At 32.1% G+C, this 20,918-nt stretch overlaps 1 protein-coding gene across 5 annotated transcripts in view; it reads left to right on the top strand.

Moving 5' to 3' along the window:
* Positions 1 to 20,918, top strand: part of LOC127710511 (autism susceptibility gene 2 protein-like) — a 148,140-nt gene that overhangs the window by 114,296 nt on the left and 12,926 nt on the right. For 4 of the 5 annotated variants that reach the window (XM_052216435.1, XM_052216434.1, XM_052216436.1 and 1 more), the window contains 4 exons: positions 13,184 to 13,226; positions 15,714 to 16,221; positions 19,245 to 19,450; positions 20,045 to 20,262. In XM_052216435.1, the coding sequence (XP_052072395.1) occupies positions 13,184 to 13,226; positions 15,714 to 16,221; positions 19,245 to 19,450; positions 20,045 to 20,262 (975 nt within the window). Of the gene's footprint in view, positions 1 to 7,249; positions 7,356 to 13,183; positions 13,227 to 15,713; positions 16,222 to 19,244; positions 19,451 to 20,044; positions 20,263 to 20,918 lie in introns of those variants that run through there. The other variant, XM_052216438.1, reaches the window with a different exon arrangement.

The raw sequence follows: 20,918 nt of genomic DNA, 5'->3' as shown, positions 1-20,918 counted from the left end.
CCTTGAGGGCTGATAAGATTTTTGTCAATTTTTTTCTGCTATAGCTAAGAAAAAAATATTTTGTGCTCAAACTTTTCAGTTACAACAAAAAAAATTACTACATTTTAAAGTGTTTCATTTGCAGAAAATATGGTTCACCTTTCATTTCTGATGAAAAAAATGTATTTGCTTGAAAAATATCCAGTTTGACAAATTGACCCTAAGCAGCCCTCTTTTCTGACATAGTTGGCTATAATGAAAGAAATATAAGGGATTGGTAAAAGTTTAAAAGTGCACACAACATGAATTGACCATATGCTGTAGACATAATGTGAAAGTTTGATATATGAAGTAGCACCTAGGGTTTATAGACAAATCAATGATAACAGGTATTTACACTGGGTCATATTGATAGGGGACTGTTGACTCTGTACAATACATACTGCCATTCAGGCTGACAATACCATGATATATTGACTGTTGACAGGCATAAGACTTAATCCTCTATATTAGCTCCCTTAAATTCATAGCAAAGGACTAAAAACATTATCAAGACAAAAAATCTTTTGAGAAGTTTGGCTTGAGACCTCACGGTTTCATTGTTTTTCAATTGTGTAAGTAAATAAGTGCACAATTATTTGAATTTTGGAATCTTTAAAAAAGAGCTGCATATTTTGCAAGACATTGTTATCAAGTTACAGTTAAACATTTCCAAACCAGAAAACTGGCAAAACCTGCATGTGCAAACAAAACACTTGCCTAAAATTATACTAATGAAATTGTCAGACCGAAAGGGGGTCAGTATAGAGAGGTTTAACTGTATACAAGAGAAGACATTGACCTTGAAGACAGATCTTTGTCAGTTTCCATTAAACTTATTCACATTTTAGCTTAACAAGAGGATTAAAGAGTCTGCATGACATTATGGTAAAGATTATTGTTTAAGAAAGACTGTTGACGTCTGATCCATTTCCTGGGTTTTTTACTTTGTTCAGTTGATATATCATTGACATTGTTACACCACATCTCCTGTTTAATACCTATAGAATTGTTACTTCCTTGCAGTATATTTGATTAGTTCCCTTCTTGTGATAGATGTAGTAAAGGTAAAGAAATTCAATTTATTGTAAACTAACTGTGTTTTCCCTGAAGATTAGCATTTTTTTTCAAGTACATAAATGTTCTTCAAAATTTCAATCAGTTTTAAATTTCAAATCATGAGATTGGGCTCTTTAACAAGTTTCAGTGAGAAGGCTTGTCACGAAATTAATCTAGTTGATTATAGTTTTTTTTTGCATTTTATTGTTTTCTTAAATGTCATGTTTTGAAATGATTTTAAATTGATAGATTTACCACTAAGATTGTTATATGGTAAAATCTTGATAAGTCTTCGGAGAATAATAAGTTTAAGTTTCAAGGTAGACACTTGACTGATTTCACCAATTTAAATGCTTGAAGATGAGTATTTGTGACTTAATCAGCTTTTTTATTATGAACCTTTTGCACTGATTGAAATTTAAAAAAAGTTTCTCTAGCTTAAAATGTGAATGCTTAAAATGTATGTGACAGTTTTACATTGTTTGTGGAGAGTACTCTGAAACAATTGAGTGTATTAAAGTTCTCTACTTGGATATTGACTTACAACCAGTAAATCACGGGAAAAAAAATAGCTTTGAAAAATCTGATTTCAAGTTTATTATTGATTTGTGCAGTACTAACAATTTTATGGAAACTTTTTTCTTGAAAGATTGTTAAATTATCTTCATATGCTGGTTTAATAGTTCTCAGTATAAAATTTTATATCTAACCTTGATTGACCTTTCAAACTTTTTGAAATGCCATTACTAATAATGTTGATAGACTGTTTTATGTCTCAATATCCACTTAACATTAGAATGGACTAGCTGATAAATGCCTGTCCATCTTATAACATTTACTCTGAATGTACCCATAACTATCTGTATTAGAGCAGTCTCAATAACCTTGCCACAATGCTTCCTCAAGGTCATTACAGTGTTTTGGTTCCCTGGCATGGATTCATTGACTTTTAAGCTTTTCTCCTCACTCAATCTTTCCTGAAATATCAGGAACCAGATGTCTGAATGCCAATAAGAACATCAGTGTGGTTGTTGGCATTTTAGTCATTTTTGATAAACACATAATTTGATTGATGGAGTGTATAAATCTAGCATGGGCTAAATGTCATTGAATGTCATTGCAATTGACCTTTGTATATTGACATCCTACTTTGAAGTCAATTTCATAAATAAAAATTGTTCATTTCTAAATGTCAAATCAGTATCCATGTTATATGGCATAATCTAAACTTGATGACAGCCGTTTATGTTATTCTTTGTAAACGAATATTCATCATTTTTGCATTCGTTAGGACAGCCATTAATGTAATATAGCTATTAATTCAAATTGAGTTGTATTTCCTAACTCAATTACATCAAATCAGACTTCAAACAGTCACTCATCTGTTTCGGATAAGGTCTGCTATGGTATGGAGGTTGTTTGGTAATTGGTAATGGCTCGTAAACATGGGGTAGGAATTGACTCACTGTTTCAGAGATACCTGTCTCAATGAGAGAAATCTGGTGTTAATCAGCAGAGTGAGAAGGTGTAATAATTAAAGGTATTATTGTTATGTGTCTGATCTTCTTTGTGGCCAGCAATAAAAAAGGAATAAAAATGTTTCATTTGGCAGCAAAGATCACATGTAAGAATTGATTAGGTTGTGGTGTAGATATTTGTGTATGGACTTTCGGTAATTGGTTACACAGGATTAGCAATTAGTAGTTGGCATTAAATGGGCCATTCAGTGACCTGGAAGTCAATAGATTTAGCATTATAAGAAAATGTGACTTTAGGCTTCCTTTACTTTTGAATGTATTTGTAGCTCTTTTAAGAGTATATTGTGTTGAGCAACATTCTGGTAAAAGTCCCTTACAGACAAGGTGGTTTATAGTCCAATTTGGGGATATTTTGGAAGATTGCAAAATTATGCACATTTAAGTGCAGCAGGTTTGATAATAATGACAATTCGTGTAATAAATCATAGTAATGACAATGCTGCAAGCAAAAATATACTATAATGTAGTGCTTGCAGTATTTGTCGAGCAATCGCCAAAAAAAAAAAACTCTCAAAAAAATTTCAGAAAAAATTGCAAAATGCACATAGATACATTTACATTTATAATTTCAAATGACAAATTTTCAAATTATGTTGACATGATGATTGTAAAATACAGGAAGATTTAAAATCCAACTTTATATCATTGGTTATAGAATTATAAACCACTCTGATAGCATGGCAAGCTCTTTAATAGATAAATCAATAAGGCATGTGTTGAATGACTAGGAGCTATATGATAATGCAATGCAACTGTTCTCTCACATTGATGATGCTATGGGGGCCATTATATCATGCTGGTTTGATGCATTTGGATAAAATGTTTAGATATTTGCCCCTTGGGGTGATATCAGAACTAATATTACATAGCAGGGAACATGTCTAATGCTATCAGTACCTATCAGTTTTAAGTGCCAAAACTAACATGCTTTTCATGTCAGGGAACAGTTATCGAGAATACCGAATTTTTAGACATGGATTTTTTGTGCCAGGAATATGCAGATTTTTTTAAGTTTATTGCATTTACTGATATGTGATATATTTTTTTCTTATTTTTGTGGCACTGCATGTGTTTTATGGATCTTGCAAAAATATTGAAAAGATAAAAATTTCTGATAGAGGATTTCGGTGTTTTGATAAATTGAGCAGTGTTTTTGATTATACATTTTGTATTCAGAAGCAGTTGGATTTTGTATTAGTGTGAAATAAAGAGAGATATTAACATTTCAGTACTCAGGTGAGTTTTTTTTTACAATTTTAAATGGATCACATTAAGCGCTATGAAATATTTATGTGGATTGTCTTTTTTTGCACAAGGAAATTGTATATTCACATTATTTCATGATAGATTATACCTGCAGCTGTCGGAATATGAAATGCAATACAGTTATAAAAAATGCTTTTTTTGAAGATATCAATTTCATAGTAGATCATAGGTGAAATTTAAATATTATTAGTTCTAAAACGGAATTGGTTTCTTTTGTTGAGGAATTGAAATGGATCAGTGGGATATGTCAATTTCAATACAAATGTCGTGGGGATTGTTGATTTCATTTGTCAAATCGTTGGCAGTCTGAGAACAAAAGTAGAAAAATAGATTTTATAGCAGAAAAAAATGAAAATATGTATAGAATTGTAATAGATGGATTGATTGCCACTGAATAAAAAACAAATTTATGGCAGGATAGTATTTCTGTAAAATAACAGTTTAATTGAGTCAATTGTGATGACACTCTTTAATGGTAAGGTTTAAAGGAAATTGTTCAAATAAAATTGTGAATAGAATATTGAAGTGAGGTCAAGATCAAAGTGTATAATGTTTCAGATGTTATAATGGAGTCTTAAATAGGTAGCCATTATTGCTTCTATGCAAATACTTGCTGTCTATTGGAGTGCTTGCTAATAGATTGTCAGTACTTTACTCAAATATACAAACCCAATCTTCAAACTTTGAGACAAACTGTGAATCCCCCTTTTTAGCCATAAAAGGGATAAGATGTGTGGATGAACCTAAAAATTGATAATATAAATGACTCTATGTTTGAAAAGTTCAACTGGTCTTAAATGTGGATGAACCTAAAAATTGAAAATATATGACTTTATGTGTAAAAAGTTCAACTGGTCTTAAATGTGGATGAACCTAAAAATTGAAAATATATAACTCTATACATGTGTAAAAGTTCTACTGGTCTTAAATTTGTGTTGGTCCTCAAAAAACCTTAATCAACTGCTGAATACATCATATATTTGGACTTTTCTCCTCTAATGTATGCATTTATTCTGAAGGAAGAGGAAATTAACTGTCAGCCTTCCATCTGCTCTCAGTTAAACATTTGGTTTATGGTAATCTGAAATTTTCCAGCAGTTATATTATTTGATTAGATTTTGCATAATTTTCATGGCAAATGTGTGTTTGGAGGGAAAATTATGTCAGATTTTTTAAAAAGAATTAAGGTTTTGTATTAATTTATTGCATATCATCTATCATTTATATCTTAATCATAATGCATGTGATTTCCCTGTTTTTATTCTTTTGAGTAATTATCAATCAAGGACTTCTCATGGTGAGATGGGTGGGTGGTTGTGCATAAAGCCTAAAGGGATGTATCGGCTTATTTAGAACCACAAAGGTTACATGTAATGGCATAACAGAGTTAAGAATCTAGCTAGTTTTTTATGCTTGAAAATACAAATTAATTGATTGTTGTTTAACGTCACTTTCAGCACTATTGTGTTATTTCGTAGCGGTCAGTTTTTATTGGTGTAGGAAGCCGGAGAGAACCACTGGCATTCGTCAGGAAAACTGACAATACTTAAGTCAATTAAGATTGGAGTCGAGCACTCCTGCCGCATGCAGAATTAGAACTCACAACCTCAGTGTTGACAGGCTAGTGATACAGTAGTTGGACTACTTAGACCACTAAGCCACCAAGGCCCCATAGATATAATTTAAAAATACATATATATGTCACCAATCTACATGAAAACACTCACTGACAAATTAGGAAAATATGTGGCCTATCTTCTTGAAAATTCTGGAGTACATGATGCAGTCAGATCAGGGAATGCTTAGATATATGCTCAGCACATTGTTGAATATACAAATAGATAGGTAAATCTGCAGCATAAGAGAAGGCCAAGAACTTTCTGAAAAAAAATATTGTCTTACCATGCAAAAATTTAGGTGTTTCAAAATTCAGTCTTTATCCTTAATTAAAAGGCATAAAAACATCTCCTTAATCATGCAGGAACCGTAATACTTCAATTGAAGGGTGTGTCCATGGAGATGTAGATTAAGCATCTTTAGAGAACATAATCCCACCTAACCCAATAATCCCTTTTTAGAGTTATCTACATCATCTTAAATATCAGTATCTGTAACATGCTGGGAATTCAGACTCTGACTGATTATACTGTAGATGACTGATGATGTTACAGGGTTCCTTACAATTCTTGGCAATGAAGTTGACATATGGTATTTAGCTGTGTCTTTGTGAATATCAAATGATGATAATAATAGTAAAGAGTACAAATATAACTTGGCTGTGGATCTTTCAAGTGCTCCAGTTTTCTATGACTGAAAGTCCAAAAATACAAGTACCGGTATCATAAACTTGGATATGTAACCCATGACACACCTTTCAATTTTTTAACTGGTCTTTTAAGTACTTGGGTCACCTCTAATGTCCAAATCAAAAATGAGGATATACAGACTGAGATTTAGGAGGTTTTAGTCAGTCAATTTTGTATGGATAGTGCTTTGGTTGTGTTATACACAGTGGTAGCAATTGAGTAACTGTGAAAGTGTTAAAGGCCTACATGTGGGTTTCTTATAAGACATGTTTAATTGGTGAAAAGCACATTGCGAATCCTGACCTTCTATAAGATAATTAAGAATGTTTGCCACTGAGAAATATAGTTGCTGTTGTGACACATACCTAAAGTATTGGTTTTGTTCAATGTGGGATGACCTATAGTTGCATTCATCCACTTCATTTGGACTACATCATACTACATCTCCAGTTATTCTTTTATTTTGAAAGCTTGGCTTTTTTCTCAAGGAGAAAACAGTAGATTGTTTGGAGTTATAGAGCCAATTTAAATGATAGGTAGGTAAAAGAGGCTAATTTGTAATAATAGGACTAGATAAAGAGGAAACACCTTAATTTCTATTTTCATCTTGTTGTGATTATCAAAAAATTCTTAAGATGTTTTTTGCCAGACACTAGGGTTGAATTTGTAGAAATCTTGCAGCATCGTGTTACAAATAATACAGAAAACTTCCCTAACATTGAAGTGGATTATAATATGGTACTTTAGTATAATTACGTGTACTTGTATCTTTTAAAACAAAGATCACATTGTGTCAATATAGATTGTCAAGTATTCCCTTCCTTTCCTTGTCTTCCAGGGATATATATTTCTTCCGGGGCGCCCTGCAGGGATATAGTTGTGATTTCAGATTTTTTATGAAATTATCATAATTATGAGACTAAAAATTACGCAATTGATATGACACTGTACTGTTGAATTAATTTAAAGTGAAGGTATTAATTCGTAAGCATGTGCAAAATACATTTGTAAGCAACACTCCTCGTTTTACCTCTTGCATTATGGGATTTTGTTTAACCGCCCTGTTTATTTTGCCGGCTTTGCTAAGTCATGTCCTAGTGTTGTAGTTGTACATGTTAGCGTCCATTTTTGTGAGAAATTTTCTTTAGGACTTATGTTCATGATCATTGTAAGTGTTATCATTTATTTTTGAATAATCGTCAGTTAATCATGGTCGACCATGTTTTCCTATTCACACCATGTCACTGCTGACAGTATTTTTCAAATGTGTAAATATTTTGCTGCATCTCTCAGATTACTTAAGAAATAATTCTTTCATGCCATGCTTTATGCTCATTTTAACATGGGTAGGCATTATATTTGTAAATATCTTTATACCGAGTGTTAGCGAGGTGTAAAATATTGACAAATATAATGCCTACCCATGTTAAAATGAGCATAAAGCATGGCATGATAGCATTATTTCGATTCTGATAGGAATATTTAGAACTTTTGTACTTCGAAGCGGACCAATAATACACATCCAAAAGGCAGCCATTTTGATTTGATGAACCAAAAACGCTATAGAAAATCAACAGTTGAACGATAAAAAAATTGATATATAAACGTAAACTTACTTTTAGAATGATTTTATTTAATTTTCTAGCGAGAAACACCGACAAAACTATCCATTTCGACCTCCGGCGTTGTTCAAAATACAACTGACGTTGCAATTTCAATTGTGACGTCAATCACGTGCAGCCCATGTTTTATTATAATTAGAACATGGCTTTGTTTCCAAAGCGAAAGAAGGACGTCATATTAGAATTTCATTTAATCTTTTCTTCTTATTGTGTAAATATTTCATAATATCAGTGGGTAACCTCAAGCATGTGGGTCTGCCAGAGCTTCGATCTTTGACAAAAAAAAATAAAAAAACAGTTTAAAAAAAGACAACTAAGCTTCCATTTTGAAAGATTTTTCTTGTAACAGCTAGGGCTTTAAAACCATGTATACTGTTCTACCAATAGGCCTTCAAGGGTCACAAATCTAAATTGGGTCAGTATACAGTTCTAGCTAAACCATTAGAAATCAGGTCAGGAAAATATGTACAGTTTATTAATGCCTACTCTTTTTAATAGACTTTGCTGTCTGACAGTTCAAATAGACCTTAATGTACAAATGTATATGTTTTTTGGTTGACAAAAAGGTTTAATTTAAACAAATGTGAAGTGTCGCCAATGTTACTTGATTTTGTCGCCTGAAAAAAGAAAAATGTTAATCCCAATATACACATGGGTCGTAAGCATTTACAAATCATTTTCGCTGCAATTTAAGAATAAGTATTTCAGATGTAAAGAGTTATGTTGATTGAGCACTAATGAAGATGAAAACAGGGCAGAGCAAATTACAACTGAAGAGCAGATGGTTTACTACTTACAATTAATAACATGCCGATCTGAATATCTTTTCATTCAAAGAGCTCTGTATATGATATAATAAGAACCGTTGGATCTCTTCAGAAACATAAGTGGTGTTTTAAACATTGTTTGATTTGAGGGTTTTATCTAAGTTTGAAGTGGATATAAACCTCTTACGTTAGGCAAATGTCGCACTCGAGTTTTGCATGGTTTCAAGCACACTCTCCAATTATATCAAGAAGTTTATATTTACTTGGAAAGGGTGTCATAGGAGGTTGTTTGTTAAGCTGTTTGCCTTGGACGAGGACATGCAGATCTCTTTTTCTGTTTGAATCGAAGACGAGAAACCTTTGTCATTATTTGCGTCATGTGGCACCACTTGAAAGAAGCGATTAATTTAGAAATGCAATATTTCTAAGTTGGCGAGATTGATATCTGGGTCGGAAAAAATTCCCTTCGAGAGTTCTGTATGCTCATCTATCAAATGTAAAGTGGACGTTTATAAGACAAATACCTTGTTGACAATGTCATCTCGCCGATAGTATTAATGATATTGAATTTCTATCGTGGTGAGAAGTTTTATGTACATATCGTGCAGATCTGAAGCACGGAAAAATATAATGTTGCATTCTGGGATTAAAATTTCATCTATTTGAAAGAACAAAGTATTGATTTGAGAATTTTTTTTAGGTTTTGTATCATGAGAACAATTTTCTTGAAGATTAAATTAAAGATTACATACTTTCATTTTTTATAAAGCTGTACTTCTACACAATATTTTAAATAGAAATGGTGATTAATTTTCTTTTTTTTACTTATTTTTTTGAATATTTGAGTGAAAATGTATGATGAATCAAATTGTTTATGAATTCTTAAATATTTTCACCCACCTGCATGATTATAGAATATTTCATCTAGGAAATGGAGGTTAGAAAAGTTTTTTTTTTATTAAATGATGAATTTGTATGTATTAGAATGCCTTTCACATAAATTTAATTAGAATTGAAAAGAAACAAGCTTAACATTGATTGAATGTTTTGTCAGAAGGTCAAACGATAAAACATTGATAACAAAAAACACTTTAATTTATACTCAAGGCATGATGTTTGAATGAGCGAAAGGTGATAAAGTCAACCATATCTTATCATGTATGTTGAACAAAGATGTATCGAGAATTAATGAGACATGCTTTGACAATGTCAGGGATATATAATATGCATTAAAGATGCAATATTGATTGTTTTGATTTTAAGTCCTGCATGCAAAGTGGAGTTATGAAAGTCATTACGTGGAGTTATTTCGCAAATTAATTGAATAAAATCTGAAAGTCTTGACTTGTTGGTAGAGAAATTGAATAAAAGAATGGAAGAGACATTATATTGACCATTTTGTTAAGAAAAAGAAAAATAATTGATAGATGGTTAATTGCCTGTTTTTCTTCATAATTAGCAGGTTAATGATCGTTACCTAGGCCTGTTTCTGTGGACAAATAAGAGACTGTCACTGTGCTAGCTTGCAGTCTGTATATGGCTTATATAGAAAATGTGCAAAATTGTCTAATTATCTTATAAAGTATTGACTGTTTGCCTATAATTCCTACCAGGTGTCTCTGCTCAAATAATTATGATGCCTTTTAGATGAGTGTAGATTGACATCTGGAAATTAGCCTCAAAATTGAAAAGAAATAGGATTGACTTGATAAAAATAGTACAGGAAATAGGCAAATAAAGATATGTTTAAATATGAGTGGCATATTTACGCAAAGTAAACCACTTTTTCTAAATATCAGTGTAATCACCATTTATTCTTTTCAAAAGCTTGCATCCAAGTTACTTGAATTTTATCGCAGGATTCACTCCCCTTATAGAAATTGATGGGAAAAAAAAGTATGCAATCATGCAGGAGTTCACAATACAAACGTAACCGTTAAATTTCATTTGCATAGATAATAATTGTTATTGATACATATATTTTCAAATTTAACGCCCTAAAGTAATTTCCGCTTACCCCCAGGCCAATTGATTTAGTAAACAACAACGGTGTACAAGGCGACAACTTGGGCATATAAAATTAGATGTATTACCATATAAACATGAAAATTGTTGCATTGTGCTGCTTAAACGATATGGAAGTTTGACACTTTATTGCATGACGACCCAAATAATATATTCCTGAAAGACAGGAACTTCAATTATATGCGGCAGTTTATGATTGATATAAAATGTGGTGACAATGTTTTATGTTAATTACTGCCCTTTAATATTCTCATTTTTCTACTTTTGAAGTGTTTTTATAATTTGATTAAAGGATCTAAGAGAATGATTGGCCGATTCATTGTAATTGGTCTGTTCTGTCATAATACCAATGTAATTTGTCATATTTGAAATTGAAAGGACAATTATTTATCTCCGTCCATTAGTGAGTTTGAAAACTTGCATGCCAAATTGTATAACATGACAAAGTGATGTTTAATATTATAGAATTTATTTTCTATGTTGGATTTATCACTTTCTACCAATTGATAATAATATATATTCATTTTGTGGAATAGTGAAAATGTTTTTTTTTTCGTTTCCCGTCTCAAAATTTATGACACGTTGACTCTATCAGTCAATTTTTTTGCTACATCGAGGTATGCTGATTGGAAAGTGTGTGCTGATGCAATGTAAGAAAGTAACTGAATTGAGGTTATAATATATTCTAAGCATGGAGTGAGTTCAGGATTGTACAATAGAATGGATTTAAATTCATGTCATACATCTAAAAAGTGTGGACAATCGCTGCAGTGTGGATTTAGTTTTGCGAACCTTTTGAGAAGAATGGTATGTAAGTCGTGAAAGTTTTGTTAAAATGTTGCTTTTATTGTGTGCATAGTAATTTACGTTTTGATTCTAAAAAGACAGTTTTTGCAATAATTTTATACACTTTCCTCTTGAAGGGGCTATATTTTTATAAATTTTAGAAGATATGAATTAGAATCAATGATATTTATATTATATTACAAGTTTTTGTCTTTTTTTTAATGCATCTTAGCAAAATTTTTCATGGATATTTTTTGCCTTTTCATATATTGGAATGGGAAGTCGTGTATGAGATAGGGGAGACAGATACTAACGGCCAAGAACTTACTGGCCTTTTTGAAACCCATTTAGAAGAATGAAATAAAAAAAGATATTGCCTCTTTTTTATTATTTTTCATAACATGTTCTTTGAAACCTTTTATTTTTGGCTTTATTTAAAATATATATTTCAGTATAAAAGCAAAAATTTTGAAAACAAACTTATTTAAACTTTAATTATAACTGAAAGTTTGATTGAGAAAAAATGTTCTTCGTAAGATATAAATTTGTCTGTAAGAAAACAATTAAAAGACACTTCTTTGAAGTTTTAAAGTTTCTACATTTAATAGTTCTCTGACATCAAGGTAAACGAATTTAACAACAAAAAATGAGTAATGAGGAAAATTTACTGTTAAAAAATATGTACTCTAGGTTATTTTGCTTTCAAAGTATAATTAACACATATTTTTATCAAATAAAACAACAACGAAATTGATGACCAATTAAATAGACCAATTTATCATGGAATGGACAATTAATCTCTTGATACATTGTTCAACATGGAGTATAACAATGGGCCGATTATGTAAACTTGACACATTCTTCTTTTTGTCAAAGGAAGATTCAGGTAGAAAAAAAATAGTATGATTGAAAATTATTTAGTGCTATCGGAGAAATGATCTTTACATGTTTAGTCCGTGTCATCAACCATCAGCCGAGTCGTGCATAGAATCCCTTCAAATGGCTTGATCCATAAACCCCAGTGGCGTCATAAATTTTAATGAAGGTATTATTAAAATCTATTTATGAAAATTTATACAGTTCCTGGCCTTTGTGTCAATGGTTGTCTCTTTCATGTGAAATTAACAACAGTTGACAGAGGTGTAGGGGGACCTCTGTAAGTCTACAAATTAATTATTTAATGCCTAATTAAAATCGGCTAATTACATACTTGTGGCTTTGGATAGGTGCCATGCTTCCTTTAGAATAATGGAAAGTGACATGGTTCAGCAGGTTTTTTCTTAGAGGATCTAAAAAAACATGGAATGATTTCTTAAAGGGTTTTCTAAAGAGTGTTTAATAGACTGATTTGGAATGGGAGTTTTAAAATGAAACCCATGATGTTTATTTAACAGAATTAAGCTTGTGTGGAAATGTATATTTATATGAAATGGATTATATAAAAACAATATTTTAATAGTGGAATATAAAATGATAATAATATTAAAATTTCAGTGCCCTGTATGAAGGCCACTTAGGAAATAACTTGTAGAAGTATATATTTATTTATAATTGTACATTTCGGTCAGCCTCAGTTTATGAGATAAAGTATGTACAAATTAGTCCACTAAACTTTGATGTTTACAATTGAGTATATTTAATTCTCGCTCAGCTGGCAGACTTGACATTTCATGAAAAAAAATTAAAATCATGCTTTTATAAATATATATATATTTATTGTGCATTATGATTATTTGATGATTAAAGTATATTAGTTATAAATTCCTTTCCAAAAATAGTTTTATTTGATTTTTCAGGCATCGGATGCAAGCTCAGATATATTTTCCATAAGTCATAATCGTAAGTACTTTAATGTATTTCTTATATATATGGGTTTACCTCACTGTTAATTTAATATATTATTACGAACAGTATTACAGAACCTCAAAATTACCAGGATTTTATACTTTTATGAAATATTTCCATATAGTTCTTCTTTTTATGTCCTGCCTTTCATTATTCTCATCTTGTATCAGGTTAAAGTTTTGGTTCAATATAAATAAGAAGATGTGGTATGAGTGCCAATGAGACAACTCAGATCTCCATCCAAGTCACAATGTATAAAAAGTTAACAATTATAGGTCAAAGTACGGCCAAGTTGGTTTATCATGAAGTTGTGGTCAAATCAACCTTCAAAGCTTAGTGTGCATGGCCATTATGCTTTGAACTTTTTAGAATATATATGCCAAATTAGGATTTTGACCCATATTTCGGGGTTCACTGATCATGGAAATGTGATAGTGTGAGCACGACATGGTGTCCTCTGGACCCTCATTCTTATTTAGAATTAATCATGAAACAATTACAAATAGTACTAACAAGGTATAAAAGTGATCTAGTATGTTATATTATATTCATTGTTCTGCACTCATTGACTGGATTTACAATCAACTTTCAGAGGAAATTTCCATAAAACTTTAATATTTACAAATTATTATTATGTGTGGGATAACAATTGTTATAAGTTTTGTAGTTCACTCCAAACATAAAATTAGGTCCACAATGAAAAAAAATTATTTTCTTCTATGTTATTCATCAAACCATTGATATTATGAACCAGTGATATAAAAAGTTTTTATAGACTAAGAAAATGTATGCATATGTGCAAACAAAGAAAAGTACAACCAGAGTATAGTCTCAATCAGTGTTCTGAGACAAGCAAGATCCTCATATCTATTGATAGTTGTAGACGGCTTTTGAATATTTTTATGAGAATACTCAAGACTATTTAACAGAAAATTGTTTGAAGTACTTTGACAAAGACATCATTTGTTAATCAAATGTAGAGCCCCAGTTGTAGAGCCCCAGTTTAGTTCATTATTCATGTACTTTATGCTCTTTTCACACTTTCAAGGTAATGCACAACTTTTAGCAGACTTAAAACACTCAAAAGATCTGCTAACAGCTGTTTCATATCTCTTTTCACTGATGTTTGGTGTCAGTAAGGTTAATACCTAAATGTTCTTAATGGCTACCATTATAATTTATGGCCAAAAAGACATTCCATAAATATGAAATTTATGGCAATTCATCTGCTGAAATGAATTGTAATAGATGTTATTTTATTCTTTGCTTAAATCATGTGGAAAAATTGAAATGATTGAAAAAGAGAGTTTAATTTCACTTAATTTATTCCTTGAAAATTGCTCAGACAGCATATACAAGTATCAAAGAAAATTTCCTCAAGCAGTTGAATAAAAGTTTTAACTTTGATGTACATCATATAAATTCTCCACTTGAATTGATGTACCATATATAAATTTGCCACTTAAGCTGTGAATTGCCTTTGGCAGATGTTTTTTTGTAGGTGCTAAGTCCCAATAAAAAAGGCTTTTAGATAAATTATTTATCTGATGTTTTTACTCTTAGCAGCAGAAAAATTAGACCAAAAAAAAAAAAAAAAAGCTCGTCAGTTTTTATGACTCAAGAAAACACATGCATTATTAAGTCATCTAACAGATGGAATACAGTATTTGTGTAAAGCTTTTTGATGATGCATAAGTGGTCTGTTAAATGTTTTAACAAGTTTCTGTTGTGAGGGTCAAGTGGTTAGGTCTAGTTACTACAGTTTGGTACCCTGTAAAAGCATGTACCTAATAAAGAAAAAGAAAATTAGGAACACAGACAAGCATTTACTTAATCAAACAAAAAAAGAAAATTGCTACATAAAATATGAAGAGCACTTGTATATACAAATGCATGGTTTTAAGCACCTTTTTGTGATGTAACTTTGGAAATAAATTATGACAACTGCAGAGCAGATGTGACTCTTTCATTGTTGCCAGGTTTTGGTGTATATTTTGTACCAAGTTTTTCTTATGCAGGGGAATTAAGTTTAAAATTTGGTATATTGTTAGATGGTTAGTAAATCATGATACTGAATTAATGCTCCCATTTGAATTCATCTCATCCAGGTTTATCTTTGTTTATCTTAAGTATTATGATATCCAACATAGTGAAAAATAAGAATTCAAACTACCTCCACAGGATAGCTTCAATGTTGACAGACATAACTTAAATGACATCTGCAGTTTGAATGTTGACAGATTTACCTTGAACACCATTTGCAAGGTCAAGAAACAAAATTGTAACTGGAAGATCCATATTTAAAGATCAAAATGGAAAAAACTCTGTCCTGTTTTAAAAAGAAGTAATGCGGTTGATTTATCTAAAACACTTTTATCATTTGGTTATATATTTAAAAACTTTCTTCTTTGGTTTGTTTGACAAACATCTTTCAATTCAAATTTAAAAATCTGTTCAATATTACTTATATTTTTGTTACAGGAGAATGTGTTTTACCTTTAACTAAAGCAACATGCAGCAGCTCATTTTCTACCACTGTTACAACCTCTTCAACAAGTAATCTTATCATCACGGCAACAAATACTCTGGCTTCCACGACAGCAACAACCACATCACCGACAACAACAACTTGTGCTCTGTCCACATCCTCCGTCATTACTGAAAGTACTAAAACCACTTGTTCAATAACTTCACCTGCAGTAACTGCTACAACTTCTGTGATAACCAATGGACCAAGTGTTACAGCTCCCTCCTTAAAAAGGAAAACTTTGTCCCCATTAAATAGAGTGTCACCAACAACAGCCAAACCGGCTGTTGTGGCCAGGTCATCGTCCGCATCATCAACACCATTACCATTGTCAGCGTCTAAACAGTCACCTTTCCCGAGGGATCAGCGGAAGGTTTCACCATCACCACGTGTCACACCGAAGAGGGAAGATTTCAGGGAGAAGGAACACCATAGCAACTCATTTCCAAAACCTTGGCCAGGGTAAGTATTTTTTGTCACAAACAGATTGATTAGGGTTGGTTTTCTTTTGTTGTAAGATAGCTGTTGATGTTTGTCCTTATTTTTATTTGTCCTTTTATTTATATTTTCAAAGGGACAGTTACCCAACTAGATTAATAGGGATTGATATATATATATTAGACAGCTCCAGTTTGAATATAATAGGATTGTTTACATATTTCCAGTTATAATTTAGAACTAAGCTTTTCTATTTGAAACATGCATTGGAAAAGAGAGGGAAAAGATACCAAAGGGACACGGAAAGGTGAAATGGAAAGGTGAAATTAAATCGTCAACTTTGTCACACAAAAATAACTCTTTATCCTGGTAATCAATAGTCTTGATTTATTACAATGCATAAGAACTCCCACTAATATGACATTTATGTATGATTGTTGTATTTCTATATTGAGATTTTATTCATTATTTATATCAAATTTAAAATTAGATTTGCATACTAGTATTTAAAATTTAACTTCCTGGCACTGTTTGGTATTTTAATATCCACTTGACCTCAGACCCACTAAGGATGTATGGGATATCCCATATTGAAGTAGATTAGATTACAGAGAAAAGCGTGATAGTTGAAAGAGAACCCTCTGTCAGTTTTCCGTTTATCATGAGTTTGATGTTTGTCTGGTCTTGGGGAAAGAGAAATGTAAACCTCCATCTTTATGGAGTTGAATGATCTTTTAGGAAAATGATTTTTGATAGGAAGATTTGAACACCACTGAACTCATCCTTTCAGAATTGAATGCATTCTGGGTAATATTATCCAAAGTGTACAATCCTGGATATGTTTGAAATATTTGCCGCTGGACATGAAGAAAATAATCAATTACCTAATCAAAAAGGTGCCTCGGTGGCCGAGTGGTCTAAGTAGTCGAACTACTGTACCACTAACCTGTCAACACTGAGGTTGTGAGTTCGAATCCCGCACATGCCAGGTGCGCTCGACTCCAATCTTAATTGACTAGGATTGTCAGTTTTCCTACCGGGGAGGTCGGTGGTTCTCTCCGTCCACTCCGGCTTCCTCCACCAATAAAAACTGACCGCCAATAGCACAATAGTGTTGAAAGCGGAATTAAACAGCAGTCAATCAATTAATCAACCTAATCAAAAATATAAACCAAATGGTGTGATTGGTTATTATCGTCGTAAACAATTGATGTAACATTATTTTTACTTTAGTGTAAGAATAATGAAATTGCTTTTTAACGCTTAATCCAATGGCAAATTGTTGATAGCTTTTCCTCGCTGATTTGAAAGCTCTTATAGTTACATTATAATATATATTATATCTACTTGAATAAAAATTGGTATTTAAAGCAATACTTTCACAGTAGATAAACATAATGCCTTAATATGTTTTATGATGATTGCTTGTTTTATGGCAAATACTTTTGTAGACATCTTACTATTTTTCATGATGCACCCCATCATATTTATTGCTCTCTTAAGAAAGATTTAATGCAGTCTGATGGAACAAAGCACATGGTACATGTATGGTTACGTCATTAGCTTTGGGTTCAAGTCCTGTCTAAGTATTATAGATCTTTCCACAAATTACATGTAATCAAGGCTCTTTAGTCCAATCTTACTGTCACATTTGATTAGTTTGTATAACAAACGTAAAATCTCGTGGGCTATTACTATGTTTGTGAAAGAAAATGACTACGTGTTGAAAAATAATTAAACACAATTGCCGAAATTAACTCTAGATTCGATTTCATAGCAAGATAATGCTACAAGTGCTCTTTGCTTGTACGTCATTGATGGGAAATGGGAAATCTTTATAGAGGGATATAGGAGGTGAAATGTTTTCCGTGAAGTGCCCACTTACCTACAAACTCGTCATAATTTCAAGAGATCTCAAGTGTATCTTTATTCGTACCCTATAAAATGGCCCTTGAAACATAGATTTCACTTGAGTTAGAAGTGATCTGAACTGTTCCGACAGATTTTATAATTAGGCGGTAACTGGTAATTTACACAAACTATGTGTTTCATTTCGTTGATAAGTTTCATCATTAGATAGTTAATGACTATCTAAAGATGTTAGCTAGCTGTTTGATGTATCAAGTGGAAAAAGTTACAAAATAATTGTTACGAGAAAAGATGACACGCTGTTACACAATTGCACTACAGATCCAATAAATTGGGCTAAAAACAGAACACAATGCTTATTTTTGAAACATTTACAATGTTTTACTAGGAAAGTACTCCTGTATAATTGGTGCTTTATGTAATACATGTATACTGTTTCATAATTAGTCCATGGCAAGTGCAAAAAGTTCATCCAATATATATTAATATAAATATCATTTCGTTTTTTTTTGCCCCCACCTTAGGCGACTGGGGCATTAAGTGTTACTCTTGACCATCCATCTTTCCATCCCTCTGTCCGTCCCATTTTCGTTTGTTTGTAGCTTGAGCGTGTGCATTCATGTCCTCAGACACATTCTTCTTTTATTTTGGGAAAATGTTTAAGCTATCTTTTAGCTGCAAACAAAAACACAGATTTTATTACAGCAACAAATCTATACCTCAAGATGGTTGAATTTATGATTTTCAACATGAGAGGTGAAATCTCAAATTTTAATCAGAAGCGGAAAAATATTGTAACTTAACTAGCAAAGAGAAAAACTTGACTCAACAAATATGTTTTCCACATTTTTACCAAGAACATGCCATCCAATCTGCTACCAATCTCATTACCAGAACTTTTGGTTTATTTTTTTAGAGATTGAATTAAACCACCTGTACTTTTGATTTTTTTAAACACATGGCTGAGTGCTGTACAAAGGGGTCCACCAATTGTAGAAAAAGTTTTATGCTTTAGACTGTCATTTATCAGTTCATCAACTTCCTAAGTAAGAATATGGATTTCTTTCCATTTATAGCCAAATGAATTACAATTAACTTTAGAATAAGTACTGTTCAAACATGTAGAATCAAAATGGGAAGTGTTACTAAAGTTTAATAACTTTGCTCCTCTTTTTCAGAAATAATACACCTGGACATTTGTTTGGACCACAGGTTTCATTGTCCCCTGGACCATCATATCATTCCGGCTACCCCCAACAACCCAACCACAATCCAGGGTTGTCCCACAGTATGTTTGCATCCCCCCTGCCACCTGGCCCCTCATCAAACCTAGGAGCAGGGGCAGCACAATTGAGTTCACCCACAGATTCCATGAACGTTGCAGGTAAGTGTTTTGGATTAGAGGCTTTAGATCAGAAACATTTCAGGTAAGTATTTTGGATGAGAGGCTACAAATGTCTCAATAAATCAAAAGTTTATTTCATTAAAATCAGATTGCAAATTTAAGTACATGTACATGTTCACACCTAGACATTGTACCTGAAATTTGGAACAGGTATTATTTTCTATCACAGAATAAAAATTACCACAATTACCAGAACAGCGGGAGGTATATCAAAGAAAATTCAAGACAGTGACATTAGAAAAACAAACATACATTTATTTAAAACATGTGGAATTGATCATAGACAAAACAGACAGGTGTCTTGGTTTGTTAGATCAAAGGCAAAAAACACAAAGTGATAGTTGATTTGTTTCCAGAAACTTTCAAACAAAGCAAAAACTGTCTCTGTTACAGGCACATTAGTTATAAAAAGCAGAACTGAATAATTAGCTCTGAAGTGTGGATTTGATGTGTGAGGAAATAGTTAACAGATCTTAGATTCTTTTACTTTTTGTGAAGTTATATTCATTGTAAGTTTATGTGAATACTAAGAGGGACAGATTTAAAGTAAACTTATTTTCTACTTTATTTCAGGTCAAGAGATTTTACGTGAAGAATTGAACAGACGATTTTTGTTGTCACAGGAGAGACCAACTTCATCCTTGATTGGTCCTCCACCGTATATGAAAGCAGACATTCATCAGCATCAACACATGCACCAACACCAACATCAACACACACATCAACACATGTATCCCATAATTCCACCATTTACTGCCGGGGCATTGATCCCAACGCCAGCTCCATTACCGGTAAGTATCTGTTCATTAGACTGTGGATGATGGTTCACTGAAATCACTTGGGGTCCTCAATGCTCTTCAACTTCTTACTTTATTTGGCCTTTATAACTCTTATGATTCCCGTGCACTGATGAGTCTTTTTGTAGACAAAACACGAGTCTGGCGTTCAAATTTTTTATCCTGATATCTATGATGGGTTTATTTGTTTGTTCATCTGTTCGTCTGCCTGTCCTCTATGATGAGTTTATTTGTTTGTTTATCTGCTTGTCTGTCTGTCCTCTATGATGAGTTTATTTGTTTGTTTATCTGCTTGTCTGTCTGTCCTCTATGATGAGTTTATTTGTTTGTTTATCTGTTTGTCTGTCTGTCCTCTATGATGAGTTTATTTGTTTGTTCATCTGTTTGTCTGTCTGTTCTCTATGATGAGTTTTTTTGTTTGTTTATCTGTTTGTCTGTCTGTCCTCTATGATGAGTTTATTTGTTTGTTCATCTGTTCTTCCTTCTGTCCATCCATTGGTGTGTAGCTTTCTTTACATATTACTCATCTTCTGTAAATATAATAGAAATAGTGAAACAGTGACGTGCAACTTCTTGTTTATTATTGGTACATGTAGAAACTTTTTACTTTTTGAGGTTCTTCAATTGATTTATGGTGGAAGATGTCTGTG

The sequence above is a fragment of the Mytilus californianus genome, unplaced genomic scaffold (assembly GCF_021869535.1).
Source record: "Mytilus californianus isolate M0D057914Y unplaced genomic scaffold, xbMytCali1.0.p SCAF_8, whole genome shotgun sequence".
Taxonomy (NCBI): domain Eukaryota; kingdom Metazoa; phylum Mollusca; class Bivalvia; order Mytilida; family Mytilidae; genus Mytilus; species Mytilus californianus.
This window is presented reverse-complemented; position numbering and strand designations above follow the sequence as displayed.